The sequence below is a fragment of the Microcaecilia unicolor genome, chromosome 10, assembly GCF_901765095.1.
Source record: "Microcaecilia unicolor chromosome 10, aMicUni1.1, whole genome shotgun sequence".
Taxonomy (NCBI): domain Eukaryota; kingdom Metazoa; phylum Chordata; class Amphibia; order Gymnophiona; family Siphonopidae; genus Microcaecilia; species Microcaecilia unicolor.
This window is the reverse complement of record NC_044040.1, coordinates 24,131,680-24,150,350: the sequence shown is the minus strand read 5'-3', so window position 1 is coordinate 24,150,350 and position 18,671 is coordinate 24,131,680. Positions and strand designations below refer to the sequence as shown.

The following is an 18,671-nucleotide window of genomic DNA, read 5'->3' as shown; positions in this document are numbered from 1 at the left end:
GGTAAAGTAAACTAGCAGATGCCTAAAGGATTCACCTACCCTCTGAAAAGAGAATTATATATATATATATATTTCCCCCCCCATAAATACTTAAGTGTAGAGGGAACTGCATGAGTTCAGTATAGGCTGACCTTTCACCCAAGCTAACTTTAAGTGAGACTTGCCGCAAAAGCAGCTCACTCTCTACAACTGTTCCTCCTTTTTTTTAACATTTAAGTGCAATTGTGTATAAGTTCTTTATTAATTGAAACTGTGTTTTAAAAAAAAAAAACGCTTATATAGAAATGAGGAAAGGTTATTCAATAGGCATCCCAACTAAGAAGGAATCACTGCAACCAAAGCAACAGCCCCTAAATTTCAACAGCTGATGCCATTAAAAAAAAAAAACCGCATCACGTTCAAAACATCAGGATATAGAGCAAACAACGGCAAACTTATCTTATTTCAACCTGATTCGTTATATCAGTAGATGCTCGCCACGCCCAACAAGGATCCCCATTTCAAAATCTTCCTCAGGGATGCCCGTGCCTACTTATGAACTGGTAAACTCGTTTCCAAAGAATTTTTTTTAGGGATGCCAAGTTCAACATGGAGGATCCATTTACATGTCGAACTTGCCATCCCTAAAAAACCTTATTTGGAAACATCCTGTCAGATGCGCTAATGTAATGGTTCTCAATCATTGTGCTGAGCTGTGCCATCAGATTTCTATCCCAGTAGGTAAACTGCCACCCAGCAGGTAGCGGAGTGGAGGGGGGCAGAACTGCTGCAACACCCTGATCTGTCTAACCTTCCCACCCCCTGTATGTTGTCCTCCAGAAGTAGGAGTTGGGGTTAAGTAGTGCTTCTTACCTGTAACTACCTTCTCTTTCTGTCAGCTTTCTTCTGCTGTCAGAACAGTGCAGGGCCCTGGAGGTTCATGAGACCTGCCAATCTCTCACGTCCCCCATTAGCTGGGAGAGATGATGACAGCGATAAAGCCAAGGGGCATCGGAGATTAGGGAGTTTTAAAGTGACCACATATTACCTCATATCACCCCTCTCCTCAAGTCACTTCATTGGCTTCCGATCAGGTACCGCATTCAGTTCAAGCTTTTGCTACTAACCTACAAATGCACTCGATCTGCAGCCCCTCCTTACCTCTCAACCCTCATCTCCCCTTACGTTCCCACCCGTAACCTCCGCTCTCAGGACAAATCCCTCCTTTCAGTACCCTTCTCCACCACCGCCAACTCCAGGCTCCGCCCTTTCTGCCTCGCCTCACCCCATGCGTGGAACGGACTCCCTGAGCCCATACGCCAGGCCCCCCTCCCTGCCCATCTTCAAATCATTGCTCAAAGCCCACCTCTTCAATGTCGCCTTCAGCACCTAACCACCATACCTCTACTCAGGAAATCTAGACTGCCCCAACTTGACACTTCGTCCTTTAGATTGTAAGCTCCTTTGAGCAGGGACCGTCCTTCTTTGTTAACTTGTACAGCGCTGCGTAACCCTAGTAGCGCTCTAGAAATGTTAAGTAGTAGTAGTAGTAGTAGTAAAGTGACCACATATTACAGCATGGAGCACAATGTGTTTGTTTGCCTATGGCCCTTCCCTTCCTCTGTATTTACTACTACTACTTAACATTTCTAGAGCGCTATGGAAGTGACAGTGGATGCTTCCCCCACTCCCACAGTAGCTTGGCCCAAGTTCCTCCCTTTGGAACCCCCCCCCCCCCTTATTCAGTGTAGTGTATTCAGCTACTTCTATCTTTGTTAGTGAGTACGTCGCCTCCTCTTTTCCAGTTCCTGATGCAGTTTACCAACCCTCCCGGTGATGGTGGGTGCTCTCCCTTCTTCCCCTGTACCTGATGCAGTGACTCCAGCTGTCCCCCATCTCTGTGACAATCGATGTTCTCAAGGCTGAACACCAGGCAGTAAATGACATTGGAGCTGTTGGTCGCCAGGAGTAGGGAATGTGTGAAATAATATTCCATCTGCCCAGCAAAGTCCCAGATTACAAATGGACCACCTAGGAGGAAATTGTGGGGAAATGGTGTTAATTTTCTCTTCTATACAATATACCCTACAACGTTTTGAAGTTACATAAGGTTCTCCTGATACTGTTGGGGACGGAGTGGAAGACTGTTCCTCTGGACGTATGTTTTTGCACTTGTAATTTGGTGGAAACAAATTTTCTATTAAAAAAAAAAAATACTGTTGTTAGAAGGCAGACTATTAATAGTTCAGCATGAAGTGAAAAACAAAGACTTCTTATCTCTCTATATAAAACGCACCTCCAATGTTCTAATGAAGCCTCACTTTCCCAACGTTCTAAAAGTGAGGTGGCTGAGACCACTTTTTTGCTCCATGTCTGCCCCGCCCACGCGCCAAACGTGATGATGTCGGGGGCGGAGCAATGACACTCCAGTCGAGGGCGGAGCACTCGAAATGACGTCCCATTACAAGGTTGGAGACGCACTATCTGCCCTTCGCAAAGCCCCCCCCCCCCCCAAAAAAAATCCCCACACCTCACACCTACACCCCCCCCCAGGTTGCCACCGCTGCCACCCGGAACCCCCCCCCCCCACCCAGCAAACACCGACCCACCCAGGGAGAGGAGTACGGAAACATGAATCGCTCCACACTGCTGCCAACCTCTCCTGTACAGCTTTCTTTCGAACAGAAAGCCCACAAAAAAAACCAAAAAAAAAACCTGCCCTGGCTGCCCTGAAGGAGGCTCTGGTCTGGCGGCATCCGCCTACCACGTGCACAACAACAATACTCAATTGAAGTTGCCTGTCAACAGCCTGCTGAGTAGGGCCAGCCGGAGACCAAGAACAAGACCGCTCCCAAATGATAGAAACCGGCTGTTTTCTTTGCTTCTTTCTCTGATCCCCTCCATGGGCACCACCTCCCTTCTTTCCTTTTCCATGGTTCACTAATCCTCCCCCCTCCCTCAGTCGCTCTCCACTCACTCTCACCACCGTCTACCTGCCTCTCTCGGCACTCCACAGTTCACTTTAACACTACTGCTGCGCTGAAGGCATGCTGCTTTTCTCACTCACCCAAACACACTCTCTCTCTAACATCTGACCCTTGAACAGCACGTTATGTCAAAGAAAGAGAGAAACTAAACACAGATGCTTAACTACTCCTCCCCCCTCCCTCAGTCGCTGTCCTCTCACTCTCAGCACCGTCTACCTGCATTTCTCAGCACTCCAAACTTCACTTTAACACTGCTGAGCTGAAGGCATCCTGCTTTTCTCACTCACCCGAAGCCTCTCTTTCTCTACCATCCAAATCATTAACAGGACCTTATGTCAAAGGAGGAGAGAAACTAAACACAGATAGTTCTGCCAGTTGAAGCAAAATTCCTTCATCACAGCATGCACAGTCACAGAATTTGGCCAGCATGTCGCCACAATTTTAACATGTAACTAATTATGAAATAATATTTACTTCATTTAAATTTCTTATGTACTGCCTGCAAGCTCATGAAACACTGTACGTCACTCTCTCGCTCTCATACACTCTCTCGGTCTCACAGAGAGTCTGTGTATCGCACACATACTCTCACACACTCTCTCACACACACTGTATCTGTGTAAAACACACTCTCTCACACTCACTGTGTCTCACATCCGCACTTGCACACACTCTCATTCTCACACACTCTCTCTCTCACAAACACACTCGCACCCACACTCACTCTCTCTGTCACACACACGCACTCACACATTCACTCTCTCAAACATACACACTCCCAGGAAAACCTTGCTAGCGCCCGTTTCATTTGTGTCAGAAACGGGCCTTCTATACTAGTAAATAAATAAAGCACACAGTCAAAGATACCTCAAACATCACTGTGACCACAGATCTCAGGCTGCATGGCGTTTCCCCACTATGGGGCAAAACTGAGTGCAAAGCTGGCACAGGATAACACAGCTGGAGATCTCTGGTAACTCTAGGGGTTGGGAGTGAATTATTGCCAGTACCCTTCAGGAATCGACATCAGGACTCCTCTTAATATTTGCAGAATATATTACAACGATATATACCACCACGGGGGGTGATGTGCCAAGTGCTTGAGCACTTGTTATACTGAATCTTAAAGCAACTGCATCTGAATATCACAAAAACCGGTACCTTTAGTACTGAAGTCACAGAAGAATGTTGCATCCTTTATCTGTTGGATTTAACCAGTGGACTACAATGATTTGCTTTTCTCTCATTGACTTTACCGCTCCACTGTATTTGAATTTATTAGTTGAGTGTTGATTTGTATGTTGGTTTGTTACCAACCTTGGGTGGGGTGGATTTGTTTTTGCACAGAGCACATATTTAGGTAGGCAGGGGTTTTTTGTCAATGATGATTTGAGTCACATATGGGATTTCTGTATGTTTTAGAAGTTGTTATTTAGCAGTCTATCCCGGTGACTAATGAGACCTTTTCCTCCCTTCATTGCGCATTCAAGTGAACGTTGAGTCTACTGTAACATGGAACTGGCACTCCCATAATTATGCAGTAATCTCCCAGGAAGGGATACCATGAATACACCGCAAGAGATCCTGAGTTGTAATTAAAAATCCTCATTCCAATGACCCACTATACCCGAAAAGTCCCTCTCAGAAGAGGCAGCCACTAGCCATCTGTGCAGTAAAGAAATAGAAATTGGATTCTGAGCAGGCACATCAAATAAATCCTGAAGTTTAGATTCCAAACCTACAGCGAACCAAGACAAATCCAAAGAAGACACACAGTGAGAAATCTGGTGAAAGCAAAACGATCAGCTAAATTGGGCTCCCCTACAATCTACTACTACTACTTAACAATTCTAGAGCGCTACTAGGGTTACGCAGCGCTGTACAATTTAACAAAGAGAGACAGTCCCTGCTCAAAGAGCTTACAATCTAATAGACAAGTGAACGGTCGGTCCGATAGGGGCAGTCAAATTGGGGCAGTCTGGATTCACTGAACGGTAAGGGTTAGGTGCAGAATGCAGCATTGAAGAGGTGGGCTTTAAGCAAAGACTTGAAGACGGGCAGGGAGGGGGCTTGGCGTAAGGGCTCAGGAAGGTTGTTCCAAGCATAGGGTGAGGCGAGGCAGAATGAGCGGAGCCACCCAGGTCTCTCAATGAGCCAACAGGAAGAACAAAATGTGTCAAGGCGGTGAACCTCATCCAAGCCAGCACCCGAGGATTATCCAGGCCAGAGGAAAAGTGGCGTTCCCCTGCAGGAGCAATAAAGCACTACACTGAGGATCAAAACCCCAAGGCAGCGTCCAATCCCTCCAGATCACTCGCAACGGTTGAATCAGAATACTGTGATGCAGGTGAGAGAGCAACGACAAATTTTTAGCACGTAACAAATAAAGAAAGTGAACTGGATGACAAAGGGCCCGCTCCGTCTGTACGGGCATATACACCTCCCCCTGGGACATCCAGTCTCCCAAGAACCGAAGCAAACAAGCTAAATTATATCATTTAAGATCAGGGAGCTCCAAGCCACTGCACCTCCAGTGAGATAAGAAAAACGGATTTTCAGATTTTTTCCACTCAACAAAACTGCAGCAATACACTAGAAAGACGCTTGAGATTCTTCTGCATCAAATATGTAATGTGAGCTAGCAGGTCATCTGCAAAAGCAGAAAATTTGAAACAATCCCGCCCTACCGACACACCTTTTATGTTTGACAATGCAAAAAATCCCAAATTAAGGGATCCCAAGTGAGCGCGAACAGACGTGGGGGACAGGTGAAAGGAAACGTATCAGAGGACATCCTATTAACCCAAACCTCCACAATGGGAGCCTGATACTAAGCCTTTAACAGTTGACAAAAAAGACCCAGAAAACCCATAAAAATGCAACACCTCAAACATAAAAGCCCAATGAACTCTGCTGAAGGCTTTCACTGCATCAAAGCTGATAAGCAGAAAAGGCTTCAACAGATGCTTCACCGCCTCTAAAGATGTCAAAATGCTTCTCACATTCTTGGCCACAGAGAGGGAGCGGACAAACCCCCCACCTAGGGGTCCATCAACAGATGGGGAAGAACCTGCGCCATAGACTGCAATCTATCATTCGACAAACACTGAGAAAATACTGAGGCTAGGGTCACATGACCAGGGCTCTTATTGGCTCTCTTGAGTCACAGTTTTTTCTCAGTCTCCACCTGCTGGTAGGCGTGCACAACCCATCAGTCCAATCCTGGTCCGGTCCGGAGGGACGCTAAGGAAGAAAATGTTTGAAACCACGTGGAAACTGAAACACATAAAAAACTACTTTCCAAGAGATGTATTCCGAATACTAATACAATCCACGGTCCTCGCCCATGCTGCCTATTGCAATGGAATCTACTATTACTACTTAACATTTCTAAAGCGCTACTAGGGTTACGCAGCGCTGTACAGTTTAACAAAGAAGGACAGTCCCTTCTCAAAGGAGCTTACAATCTAAAGGATGAAATGTCAAGGTGGGCAGTCTAGATTTCCTGAATAGAGGTATAATGGTTAGGTGCCGAAGGCGACATTGAAGAGGTGGGCTTTGAGCAAGGATTTGAAGATGGGCAGGGTTTCAGTTAGGGCGAGCAGTTGAAGGGAATGGGCAGTGGTAAATGTTTAACAACAGGCTCTCTCCCCGGTCCACCTCTGCGCCCCCCCCCCCCCCCCCAAATTGCAGAGCTGGCTATAGCCGGGGAGAGAGCCTGGGGGGGGGGGGGGCAATCTAATTCATGCAAATGCAGAGAACAATTATTAAAATGAAATACAGGAGCAAGACTCATTTTCGGAAAAAATTGATTTGAAAGCACAAGACCGTTACTGGTTACCCGTTAAAAGCTCAAATATCTTTCAAGATATGCTCCCTGGCCTACAGAATAATTTTCAGACTTGCCTCAGAATACATGACAAACCTAATAGAACTACCTATACGCAACACAATCAAATCAAAGGTGCAAGAACCTTTCTCACCCTACACTTTCCCAGATGCCAAGGCCTGAAATACAAATCCTCATACTCAAACCAACTTCACATACATTTGCCCCAAAATATGGAACACTTTTAAGAGTTATTTTTAAGGAAATGTTAATAAATTTTGTTTATTTTATTATCATAAATTTTGTCTGGTTCTAGTCTTCGGACAGGCCTGGTTCATATTCCCACTTCTTTTCTTTGAACACATTCCCAAAAGCCCTAAAATGCACGGAAAAACGACTTAACATTCCAAAGCCACCCGAAAGCACACTTCTTTAGAAAATTCTTCAGCGAACACACAGTCAAATTGACCACCACCACCAAAGCACGATACTTGCTCACCATCAGAACTGAACAAAACAAATACTATTTTCTAAACGGCTATGGAATATATCTAACCTGAGCTAAACTGTAAACATTGAACAGACAACTTGATTGGAAAATGTGGGGTAGAAATGCAGAAATAAAGAAAGTACTATGAGCTGAGCCCTCTGGAGAGTATCAGATAAGGAGCCAGTCTGAATAAAGGAATTAAACAAGGGGCGATCTCAAGAGAGCAAAATCTTATTAAAATTGATGTTAAACCATACACCACCACCCCCTCCAGAAGCTTTATGCAACTGGCTGGCAACTACCAACTGTGGGATATAAATGGCTCTACAGACGTCAAAACGCACTAAGAACAAAGCAAATAAAAATGTGGAAGACTCCCACGTATCCAACAAATCACAAGAACAACACAATAAAGGGACTCCTTTAGAGTAATCCACCAGAGCTACCCACAAACTGGATGAGCGATCAAAGGATCAAAAACAGTGTTAAAATCCCCACCTATAACTATAGGAACATTGTCCGAAGATTGCACATGTCCAAGAAGGGTATATACATTTATATATATATATATTTTTTTTAATCATACTGGTTACCAACACCAAGGGATGTTGGTTCAAAGAGACACGAGCCACTAAATAGTGCCCACGTGGATCCACCACACAGTGATGCTTCTCTAGCAATAAACCCTTTCAAAATAAGATGAAGGTCCTTGCCTTCCTATTCGGAGTGGGACCCTCTATGCAATGCCCCACTCACCAACAGCATAACTTTTTATGCTCTAAAGAATTCAAGTGGATTTTGTATAAGAATGCAACCTGAGCGTTGTCTGTTCAAAACCTGCAAAGTTTTGCTGTGCTTGACTGGCGAGGACACACCGTTGACATTCCAAGATACTACTTTAACCTGCACCCCTCTCCGGTCAAGCATCAAAGATAAACAGAGAGAACCTCAAAAGAGTAAAATGGACGCGGGCATCCCAGCCTACACCCATTCCAATAGTGCCCAACAAATGAATGCCAAACTTCAACAGCTCAATTATGTCCTCTACTACTAGTATAAAGCTCCCAAGGTCACATGACCTACACAACACACTTCCTTCCCTGAGACCCTCCCAACTAACCCATCCCATCCCCCTATGAAAGGGCTCACTAATCAAACCAATTACGTCCAGGTATCCCATGTCCACCTTACAGCAAGATCCTAAATACAGAGTATCAAATAAATCCCCCCCCCCCCCCCAAGGCAGAATTACAAAAGCAGTACGTAAGAGAGAGAGAGAAAGGAAAAAGAGAAAACTCCAGAGGGTCCTCCTGATAACGGAAGGTGAGAAGAAAACATATGAAGGAGCTTAAACCCCAAAGGAAGAACGAGGTCTGCAAAAGGTCCAAGCTCCTGCCATAAGCGAGCATGTTATGAAACCAGAACCAGGAAGGAACCAATACACACTGTCCAATTCAGAGCAGCCTCCACTGCCGCGGTCACCTCTGCGGTAAGCTCAGCTGTCCACGTGGAGCAGATTGAAGGACTCAGTGAGGCTTGGCTCTCCACCATCTTACCGTTGAGAACCTTTCCCCGCTCCTTGTCTCGTCAAGGGTGTTTTGCTGCCATCGGTGTGTTTACTGTTAGCAAGAACGCAGAGTTCCAAAGCCCTTCTACCTTAATTAGACTGAGACGCTAGCAAAAAGGCACGGCGAAAACAAGAAAGGATAAAAACAGGAGGAAATGCAGGAGCTTCGCGTTTTCAGTGTCTACTCACCAGAATAGTACCACGGAATCTCCCTTTTTGGGTTTTTTTTTTTTTTTTTATTAAAGATTTATGTTTTACATGTTGTATTATTAACTAGTAAAAGAGGCCCGTTTCTGAGCAAATGAAACGGGCGCTAGCAAGGTTTTCGTCACCAACACCCCCCCCCCCCGACCCTGCCCAACCCCTTCGTTGTTCTGCCATTGCCCCGCCCTCAACGTCATGACGTTTGATGCGAGGGCGGGGCCCGGAGCGATTTCGCAACCCCCCCGCCTCCCTCCCTGTGAACCCCTTCGTTATTCTGCCATAGGTCCGCCCTCGAGGGCGGGGCCTGGAGCGATTTTGGTGGCTTCACCACCACGAACCTTCGAACCTTTTTGAAGGAAGTCAGGGCTTGGCTTCACTGACGTCAGTGTCCTCAGAACGTTGAGGGTGATTTTTATATATATAGATAGATATGTTTGGACATTATTTGACATATGTATTTATGTTTTCTATTCAATTGTTTTTAACAGTATTATTAGCCCCTGAGGCAGCCCAATAAGGGCGAAACTTGGCTGAGCCAAGAATGTGTACAAACTCCTCCTGTTCTGTTGCTTAACCAGTAAACTCATCATGGGTCATCTCGGTCTGCGTTTTGGTTTGTTCACCTGTTCGCTGGTCTGAATCTTGCGGACCATCTACCTTCCTGCTTTTTGGGTCCAACTGAGCAGGGCCAAAAAAAGTTGATATTTAATAGTAGCAATATTTTCTGCTCAGCGAGTCCCAACAGCCTTTCCTATGGTGCGTGCAGACACTTGGCTCCATGGAATCCCGACTGTCATTGTTCTCATGTACAACCAGAAAAAAAGCTTTTACGAATGAGCCTTCAATTACACCTAAACTGTCAATGCTACTACTCCAGGAATGCAAACCATATACAGCACACGTATGTCCACAACCTGGCTGTGACACTATTCACTTATACAGTGCTTGTGCCCACCCTCGCTGTTCACAGGCACACACCCTCCCCCCCCCCCCCCCCCCCCCCCTCACCTGCTAGATCCTTATAAGTGATATCCACCCCTTTAGTAGAAGGAGGGGCTTCGGGACTCCCACAGAAAAATGGAAACCATCTCATCTAAGAAACAGAAATGATCGAAGTATTGAAGATAGCAGCCATGGATGCAATAACCAGAAGTCCCCCCCCCCCCCCCACCACTTCATTGCCTCAGGTACAAAGTACCTATCTGTATATAATATGTAAACTGCTTTGATCCCATCAAATCCCATCCCCTTACCCTTACACACAAGCAAATGTAGCAGTAGGACCATATGAAGCCTCTTCTTCCCATTATCCCCCTCATCTACAGCTACCTGGTTCACATCCCAAAGTCACTGTGACACTGGAATCACAGAAACCTCCCCCCCCCCCACCCACCCCTTCCACAAGTGAGAGAAGTACAGGTACCCATTGAAAAGTTTCTTCTTGATGTAGAGCATTAGCAAGTGTGGTCTTTCCAACTCCACAGTGCCCACAGATGAAGAGTTTCACTTGCCCATTAGCCAGCTGTTGGCAGGAAATCATTAGGTCTAAATTCTGTTGCTCCTAAGAGAGTAACAGGAGGGGAGAGACGGGTGAGGAGGTGGATAGAACAGAAATAGAGGAAAGGATAAGGGAAAAAGAAAAATAGGAAAGAAAGAATGTGGTGGTGAGGGATAAAGATAGTAAGAAAGAGAAACATTATATTAATACTAGTAAAAAAGGCCCATTTCTGTTTGAAAGGAAACGGGCGCTAGCAAGGTTTTCCTCTGAGTGTGTATGTTTGAGAGAGTGTATGTGAGAGTGACTGTGTGAGAGAGGCTTTGTTCCTGCTGCTGTGCATTCCCCGTGTTGTGCTGATTCGCTGCTCCCTGTATCGTGGCTCCGCCCCTCTCCCTTCTACTGGCCAATCTGGTGTGGGTTATGTGACATCACTATGATCTACTCCAACATGATCCACGGTTCCAGGCAGCCTCAGAATGTTGGAGGTGAGAATTATTATATAGGATGGTGGCAGTGCAAACAAATGTCTGAAAAAGTATAATAAAGACAACACGGTTTTCTCTTTGCAGTGTACAGGAACAGTTACCTGTGTTTTCTTATTGAGAAGGCGGACAATTGCTTCAGGTGCGGCTATGGATTTTGCTACATCTAGCACCATCTGTCCAGCCTGGGGAGAAAGGTTCTGTCAGAACCAGGAGAACAGCAAACATTCCACTGTCCGTCTTGCTCATCACACTCTCTCCAGATGTAATCCCTTCCTTTCTAAACTTGCCACCACCCCCCCTTTAGGGACGTTTTACCAGCAGTCCCTAGAAATAACACTTCCATTTATGTTAGGGCATCATGACTGACACACAACACAATTTTAAGCAACTGTCTTGTCACCATCACTACTTCTGTTTTCAACTTCTGCTGTGTTCTCATTAGTTTGTGAAGAGACTAAAAAAGTCCACTGACCATGTTCTTATACAGGATATGCTCGCAGATCGTCAGAATCCACGTTACGAGCTCCGCATGACTTTTAGTGCTCTGAACTGCACCCCTCACGGCATGGAAGAGGAAGGATTCTCCACTCTACAAAACAATGAGTCGTCAGGGGCAGGACCTTCAAGGCTCTAGCAATCTGCAACTGTTCGTGCTGTGTCATGAGGCATCAATAACAAGAGAGCACTGTTTGTGAGTGACTACCAGACAATGCCTCTGTTACATGAGGACTAGAACATGAACTATCATGGTATTGGTGGAATATAAATCCCTGATATGCAATTCTAGACAGCATGAATACTGCAACTTATCAATCTACCATCTAGGAACTCTTGCAGATCATCCCGTTCATATTTAAACCTCCATCACCCCGCCTGCAATGGTCTCAAATATAAGTCCACTTACGCTTCCAGCTTTTCCTTTATTGGCACTCAACTATGGAATGCATTACCTAAACCTGTGAAAATTATTCATGATCATCTGAACTTCAGAAAATCTCTTAAGACCAGTTTATTTGGAAAGGCTTATCCTAAAGGACCCATCTTAAATCCGTAACTCCTGGAATACAACTTATTTATGGACCTCATGGACTCTATTACCCTTCCTCTCTTTTCCCTCGCCCCTTGTAAATTACTATCCTTCCCATTCACCTTATTATACTTCGTTTGTTCGTTTACCGGATTGGCGATTGCCTTTACGGTCTGATGTCAGACACATTGAGCCTGCCAGTGGATGGGAAAATGCGGGGTATAAATGTTATAAATAAATAAACTTATCAGGCAGAGAAAAGAGCTGGCTAATTGCCAAACATGACAATGCTAGCCTGCAATACAGCACAGGTTTACCATGCTCTCTAAACGGCACGCTAGGGTCCACTATAGGAGTCACCACTCAAGAAAAAGACTTAGGTGTCATTGTACACAATATGCTGAAATCTTCTGCCCAGTGTGTGGCGGCGGTCAAAAAAAAACCAAACAGGATGCTAGGAATTATTAGGAAAGGGATACAAAATAAGACCAAGAATATTATAATGCCTCTGTATTGCTCTGTGGTGCAACCTCACCTTGAGTATTGTCTTCTGTTCTGGTCGCCATATCTCAAAAACAGATATAGCACAATTAGAAAAGGTTCAAAGAAGAGCGACCAAAATGGGGATGGAATTGCTTCCATATGAGGAAAGGCTTGGAAAAGACATGGCTGAGGAGGGATATGATCGAGGTCTGCAAAATCCTGAGTAGTGTGGAGAAGGTGGAGATGAATCAATTTTTCACTCATTCAAAAAGTACATTCAATGAAATTGCATGGAAATACTTTTAAAAACAAATAGGAAGAAATATTTTTTTTCATTCAAGGAATAGTTAAGCTCTGGAACTCATTGCCGGAGGATTTGGTAATGGCGGCTAGTGTATCTCGGTTTAAAAAAAAGGTTTGGACAAGTTCCTGGAGGAAAAGTTCATAGTCTGTTATTGAGATGGACATGGGGGAAGTCACTGCTTGCCCTGGGTTTGGTAGCATGGAATGGTGCTACTAGTTGGGTTTCTGCCAGGTCCTTGTGACCTGGATTGGCCACTGCTGGAAGCAGGATACTGGGCTAGATGGACCACTGATCTGACCCAGTATGGCTATTATTATGTTATGTTTATGTACCATTCCTTAACAGTGCCTTGCCTCCCAAGAATCTACATCCCTGAGGCAAACAACCTGTCATCCTATACTCACAGGCCAACACTATGTCATTGTGATTTCATCCCATGGCTTTCAATACCATCTTTACGCTGATGACTCTCATATCTACATCTCCACCCCTGAAATCTCAACCTCAATCCAGGACAAAATCTCAGCCTGCTTGTCCGACATTGCTGCTTGCGTCTGGTAGCGCTATACAAATGCTAATAATAATAATAACACTACCCCTTCTACATATGCCTCACCTCATCCTTGGCATTAGCCAATGATGGATCTTTGACATACAGAAGCTGGCAAATCGCAAGTGAACCCACTGAAGCAGCCAAGTGCAGGCACGTCTTCCCATCCTGTGCATAAAAAAAATCAGAGAATGTGAGGATGCTTGGGGAAGGCTGGAGGTGGGGGTGTGGTTGTCTTCATTCCAGAGCTGTGAGTAAAAGGTTTCACCTTGTTTCTGAGCAGCAGATTTGGACTACAGTCCAGAAGATACTGACAAATTTGGAGAGATTCCTGGGACACAGCCATGTGTAATGGAGTATTCCCATCCTAAAAGAGAAGATGAGCATAGGGGATTAAGACACGCTGGGGAGCTATGAAATATAATGCTAACATTATTATGTAACCTTTGTAGGAGAGGCATGTGATATTGTCCGACATTGAGGAGGAGTGCAAGAGATGCAAATAACTCCTACACCCAAACTACACCATCTAGTACTTTTATTCCTCCAAACCACCTTACAAACCAGGTATCCTCCCCATCCATACCAGTCCCACCAACCCTCTATCCCATCTCCATAGTGCTGTGTTCTCCCATTTAATTTACACAGTATCTTCTACCCCACCACACTGCATTTCCTGTCTCCATTTTACCTCTACATCACTCTTCATCTTACACCTCACACACACCCCTTTCTTGAACACTCACCTTGTCCTGTAGATTGCAATTGGCCTTTTTCTGTAACAAATGCTTCACAGTCTCAATATGCCTACCACGGACGGCTTCATGCAAGACAGAAGAGCCCTGAAACAGACACAGACGGGCATGCTTATCCAAAAAATATAAATACCCCTATATCATTTACAAAAGTGTTATATATGAAAGTATTATAGACGAAAATGGTAACAGAATTAAAAAAAAAAAAATGCCTGGGATAAACACAACGGATTCCTATATGGAAGGAGAACGGAAGCAAAACAAAAGAACTTAGTGGTGCTTACACAGCAACTTCAGTAACTGGTCTGTGCCCTGATTATGGCTGGATGAACTGGAGTAAGCTTCAACGGCAAGTCCAGCAGTTTAGGAGTAAAACCTGTGCCGGGCAGACTTCTATGGTTTGTGCCCCAAAAAAGGCAAGGATAGATCAAGATCAAGTGTGCATTATGTTATATTGCACCATATCATATGCTATGAGTTTATCTTCTTCGGCAGACTGAACAGACCATGTAGGTCTGTATTTGCCATCATTTACTATGTAAATTAACACATGAAAACAAACCCCAAAAGGGACCATAGGAAAAAATAAGAGTTACGCTCATACTTAAGTAACATGCAGCAAACCTGTCAAGCATATAATATAATCATTGCTTAACCCCCCCCTCCCCCCCCCCCAAAAAAAAAAAAAAAAACCAGAATCAACTATTAGAATTTTTTAAAACTCTGAACCACCAAGTATGCAGTATATTAAATATAATATGCTTTAGTGGTATAGACTTCAAGACAAGTTGATATTAACACACTCCTCCAGCCTTCAACACAGTACTAGGTTTCGCTAACACCAACTTCTTCAGGGAAGGGGAAGGAATATATATCCTCAAAACTTGACAAATGCAACAGCATTATGAAAACAAAATCAGAAACAGACCACTCCAGCCAAACAATTTTGATGAGTTTTTGAGGATTTATATTCCCTAAAAAGTTGGTGTTGGTGAAATATAGTACTGTGTTGGAGGCTGGAGGAGTGTGCTACGTCAACTTGACTTGAAGGCTATACCACTGAAACAGGGAAGTGGACATTCTATCCAATTTTGGTATTATATATATTTGAAAATCTTTTCATTAAATGCTAAAGAGAATACGATGCAAAACAAAGCTTCAAGAGCATTTCTGGAAATAAACTATCATATTTTTCTGTATAAATTTTATACAACACCCACCCCCCCAGACAATATACCATAAGGCTGGTTATAACACCACCAGCGATGATTCAAGGTATTAACTCATAACCTCAAACCTTCATAGCCTAACCTTCCAAACTGCAACTCCCCCCATCCCAAGAGTTTTGTATTATATATAGGAGGCATATTTTCAAAGCACTTAGACTTACATAGTTACTTGGAGGGGCATTTTTGATATGGAGTGGAGGAGTGGCCTAGTGGTTAGGGTGGTGGACTTTGGTCCTGGGGAACTGAGTTCGATTCCCACTTCAGGCACAGGCAGCTCCTTGTGACTCTGGGCAAGTCACTTAACCCTCCATTGCCCCATGTAAGCCGCATTGAGCCTGCCATGAGTGGGAAAGCGCGGGGTACAAATGTAACAAAAAAAAAAATAATAATAATAATATGTAAGTCCAACTTTGGATGTTTTGCACAGGAAAGAAGGTCATTTTCAAAAACAGGAAAATGTCTGTCTTTTTTTTTTCAAACAAGGTTTTGTGACTTTGTACGTTTTTTTTTTTAACCGTTTTCGAAAAAATTAAAAAATCGAAGTGCAAAACGTGGAAAAAATCAAGCCATTGGGATGTAGGAGGAGCCAGCATTTTTAAGTAGACTGGTCACCCAGACATCCCAGGAAAGTAATGGGGCACTGCAGTGGACTTCACATAAATGCTCCCAGGTACACATCTCACCATTGCTCCATTATCTTCTCTGCTGAGTCCCCCCACTCAAAACCGACTACCCCAACTGTACACCACTACAATAGCCCTTATGGGTGAAGGGGACACCTATATGTGGTTACAGTGGTTTTCTTGAGAGTTTTGGAAAGCTCACAGTTCCCACCACAAGTGTAACAGGTTAGGGAGAGGTATGGGTCTGAGTCCACCTGTCTACAATACACTGCACCCATCACTAGACTACTCCAGGGACCTGCATGCTGTGGGCCTGACTATAACATCGGAGGCTGGCACAGAGGCTGGTAAGTAATGTTTTTAATCACATTTTTGGGAGGTGGGAGTGGATCAGTGACCACTGGAGGAGTAAGGGGAGGTCATCCCTGATTCCCTCTTGTGGTCATTTGATCATTTAGGGCACACTTTTGTGCCTTATTCACTCTTTAAAACAGATCTAGCTGAAAAAAATGTCTTAGTTTTAGTCCTGGACGGTTTTATTTCGTTCCACTATGGCTGAAATACGTCCACGTCTTACGCCCAAATCCCACCCTTAACACGCCTCCGACAAGCCCCTTAAGATTTTGACGTATTACAGATGAACAGCATAGAAAAATTACCAATTTGGACATTTTTGTGAGAAAAACGTCCAAATGTTGCTTTATATCAATTTTTAGACGCTTTTCTCTTTCGAAAATGAGCCCCATGGTAACCTATGGAATTTTTTTTAGTCTAAGTGCTTTGAAAATGAGCCCCTTAATATGTTGCATACTTGGTTTTCAAAGACTTCAAAGACTTTAAACATTTTAATAGTTGTTTGCTTCCTTTCTAGAGGAAGCAATGGCTATATTTTTTCCAGCCGATATTCAAAGTGTGTTAACTGGCTGGGAATGGCCGTTGATTGGTTAACTCGCTTACATGCGGCTATCCAGTCATTTTCAGCAGCACTTAACTGGTTAGTGGTGCTGAAAATGACCAGTTAGCACCGAAGTGGAAGCTGGTTACGTTCCGAGGGTGGAGTCCAGTTAGCTCCCAATATTCAGAGCTAACTGGCCGTGTTTAGCGCATGAACAGGACTGCATAAATAGCTGTCGTATCTTTGTGTTAGCCCATGGCCGGTTAAATCTGAATATTGACAGGCATGTTGTATCCAGCTTTTAAAAAAACTGGAAATTCAATACATTTCCAGTTTCAGTTCTGGTGGCAGATAAAAACATGCCGCCCGCCGCTGGCTGCATATCAGGATGCAAATTATCACATCAAAAAAACCACACCCTTTGAAAAGAATAGCAAAATCAACAAAATACAAATAGGAAATTTTAAATCCCAAGTAGAAATAATCATAAACTTCACTTCCATAGCCCACAATTAATGGGGACCCAAGAATTCAAATACTAGTGGAAGCTAAATTAAAACAAAGAAATCACAAAGGAAAGTAAGTTGCCTTATCAATCAAGTACAGACAATTCAATGATTATATTTAACGCTTGATGGCATTTTCCCACATGGCATTTAAGTAGGAGCTTACCTCTTTCTCCCCAAGATTCCTTTTTAGGTCTTGTTTTCAAGGGTTAAAATTTTATTATTTGCTGTACAAATAATAGAGGGGGTGTTTATAAGTTTTGGTTTTGTACAACTTTCACACCTTTTTAGTGGTAAGTTACAATTTCGCCATACTGTTTGTAGCGCGGCATTCTTATCTGACAGAGAGAGAGAATGAATGCCAGTCATTCTTAACACAGACTATTTCCTCTAAACTGGAGCCCTAAAATGATGAGGCTCTTAGGAGACAGTGTGGATCACAGCCTTTTTCTACAAACAAACCCTGTACTCTGCTCTCACCTCATTGCTCTTCAGGTCAATACTATCTTCCCTCCCGTTAAGCAGTTGTTGCAGGACCAGCCGACTGCCCCCAAATGCTGCTAAGTGGAGAGGGGTGAGACCGCTCTAAAAAGGAAGCAAACAACATCATGAACGACTCAAAAACCTACCCTCCCCCTCGACAATTTTGTGAAAGGAGGGTATGGTGTGGCAGACACTGCACCCTTCCTCTTTTTCCTGATGCCCTGGAGGGCAGAATCTGGACAATGAGACAGCATAAAAATCACTACATTATTTCTATAGTTATTCAAGATATCAATTTTTTTCATGCTGTCTCCCTATAAATAGTCCTCAGTAATAAGACTAGGACTAAACTCTATAGTGGTACCTGAATGACTTGTGGTATAGTCCCGTGAATAGAAATACTCTATTACCTAGCAGAAAAATGGGTTTAAAAGAACATCAAAAGTGGCTTGATAGATGACAGGTCTGAGGTTAACAAGTTTTAAAATACAGACTTTGGAACTATTATGGTACTTTCCTCAGGCAATCCCTATAAAGATTGAAGAACAATGTTACGATGCTCAACTTTTCACACAGCAAAGTAAACTGATGTACATTTATTAACCTGTGTTAAGACTTTGCACTTACAACTAGATTCTATATATCGCGTCTCAATTTCCATGCGGAAATTGAAGCGTATTCTATACATTGCGCATCAGTTTAGGCGTAGGTTATAGTATACGCTGAGTGCTGCACCGCAAAACCAGATTTAGTCACAGTCAATTATGCCAACTAAAA

General features: G+C 43.8%; 1 protein-coding gene across 1 annotated transcript in view; it reads right to left on the bottom strand.

The window, feature by feature from the left end:
• Positions 1–18,671, bottom strand: part of LOC115479275 (death-associated protein kinase 1-like) — a 44,396-nt gene that overhangs the window by 20,758 nt on the left and 4,967 nt on the right. Inside the window, exons 4-12 of the mRNA XM_030217123.1 lie at positions 17,892–17,996; positions 14,150–14,245; positions 13,672–13,770; positions 13,470–13,571; positions 11,512–11,628; positions 11,141–11,221; positions 10,480–10,617; positions 10,065–10,149; positions 1,847–2,010 (exon numbers count right to left, since the gene is read on the bottom strand). Coding sequence (XP_030072983.1) covers positions 1,847–2,010; positions 10,065–10,149; positions 10,480–10,617; positions 11,141–11,221; positions 11,512–11,628; positions 13,470–13,571; positions 13,672–13,770; positions 14,150–14,245; positions 17,892–17,996 — 987 coding nt within the window. The remainder of the gene's footprint in view (positions 1–1,846; positions 2,011–10,064; positions 10,150–10,479; positions 10,618–11,140; positions 11,222–11,511; positions 11,629–13,469; positions 13,572–13,671; positions 13,771–14,149; positions 14,246–17,891; positions 17,997–18,671) is intronic.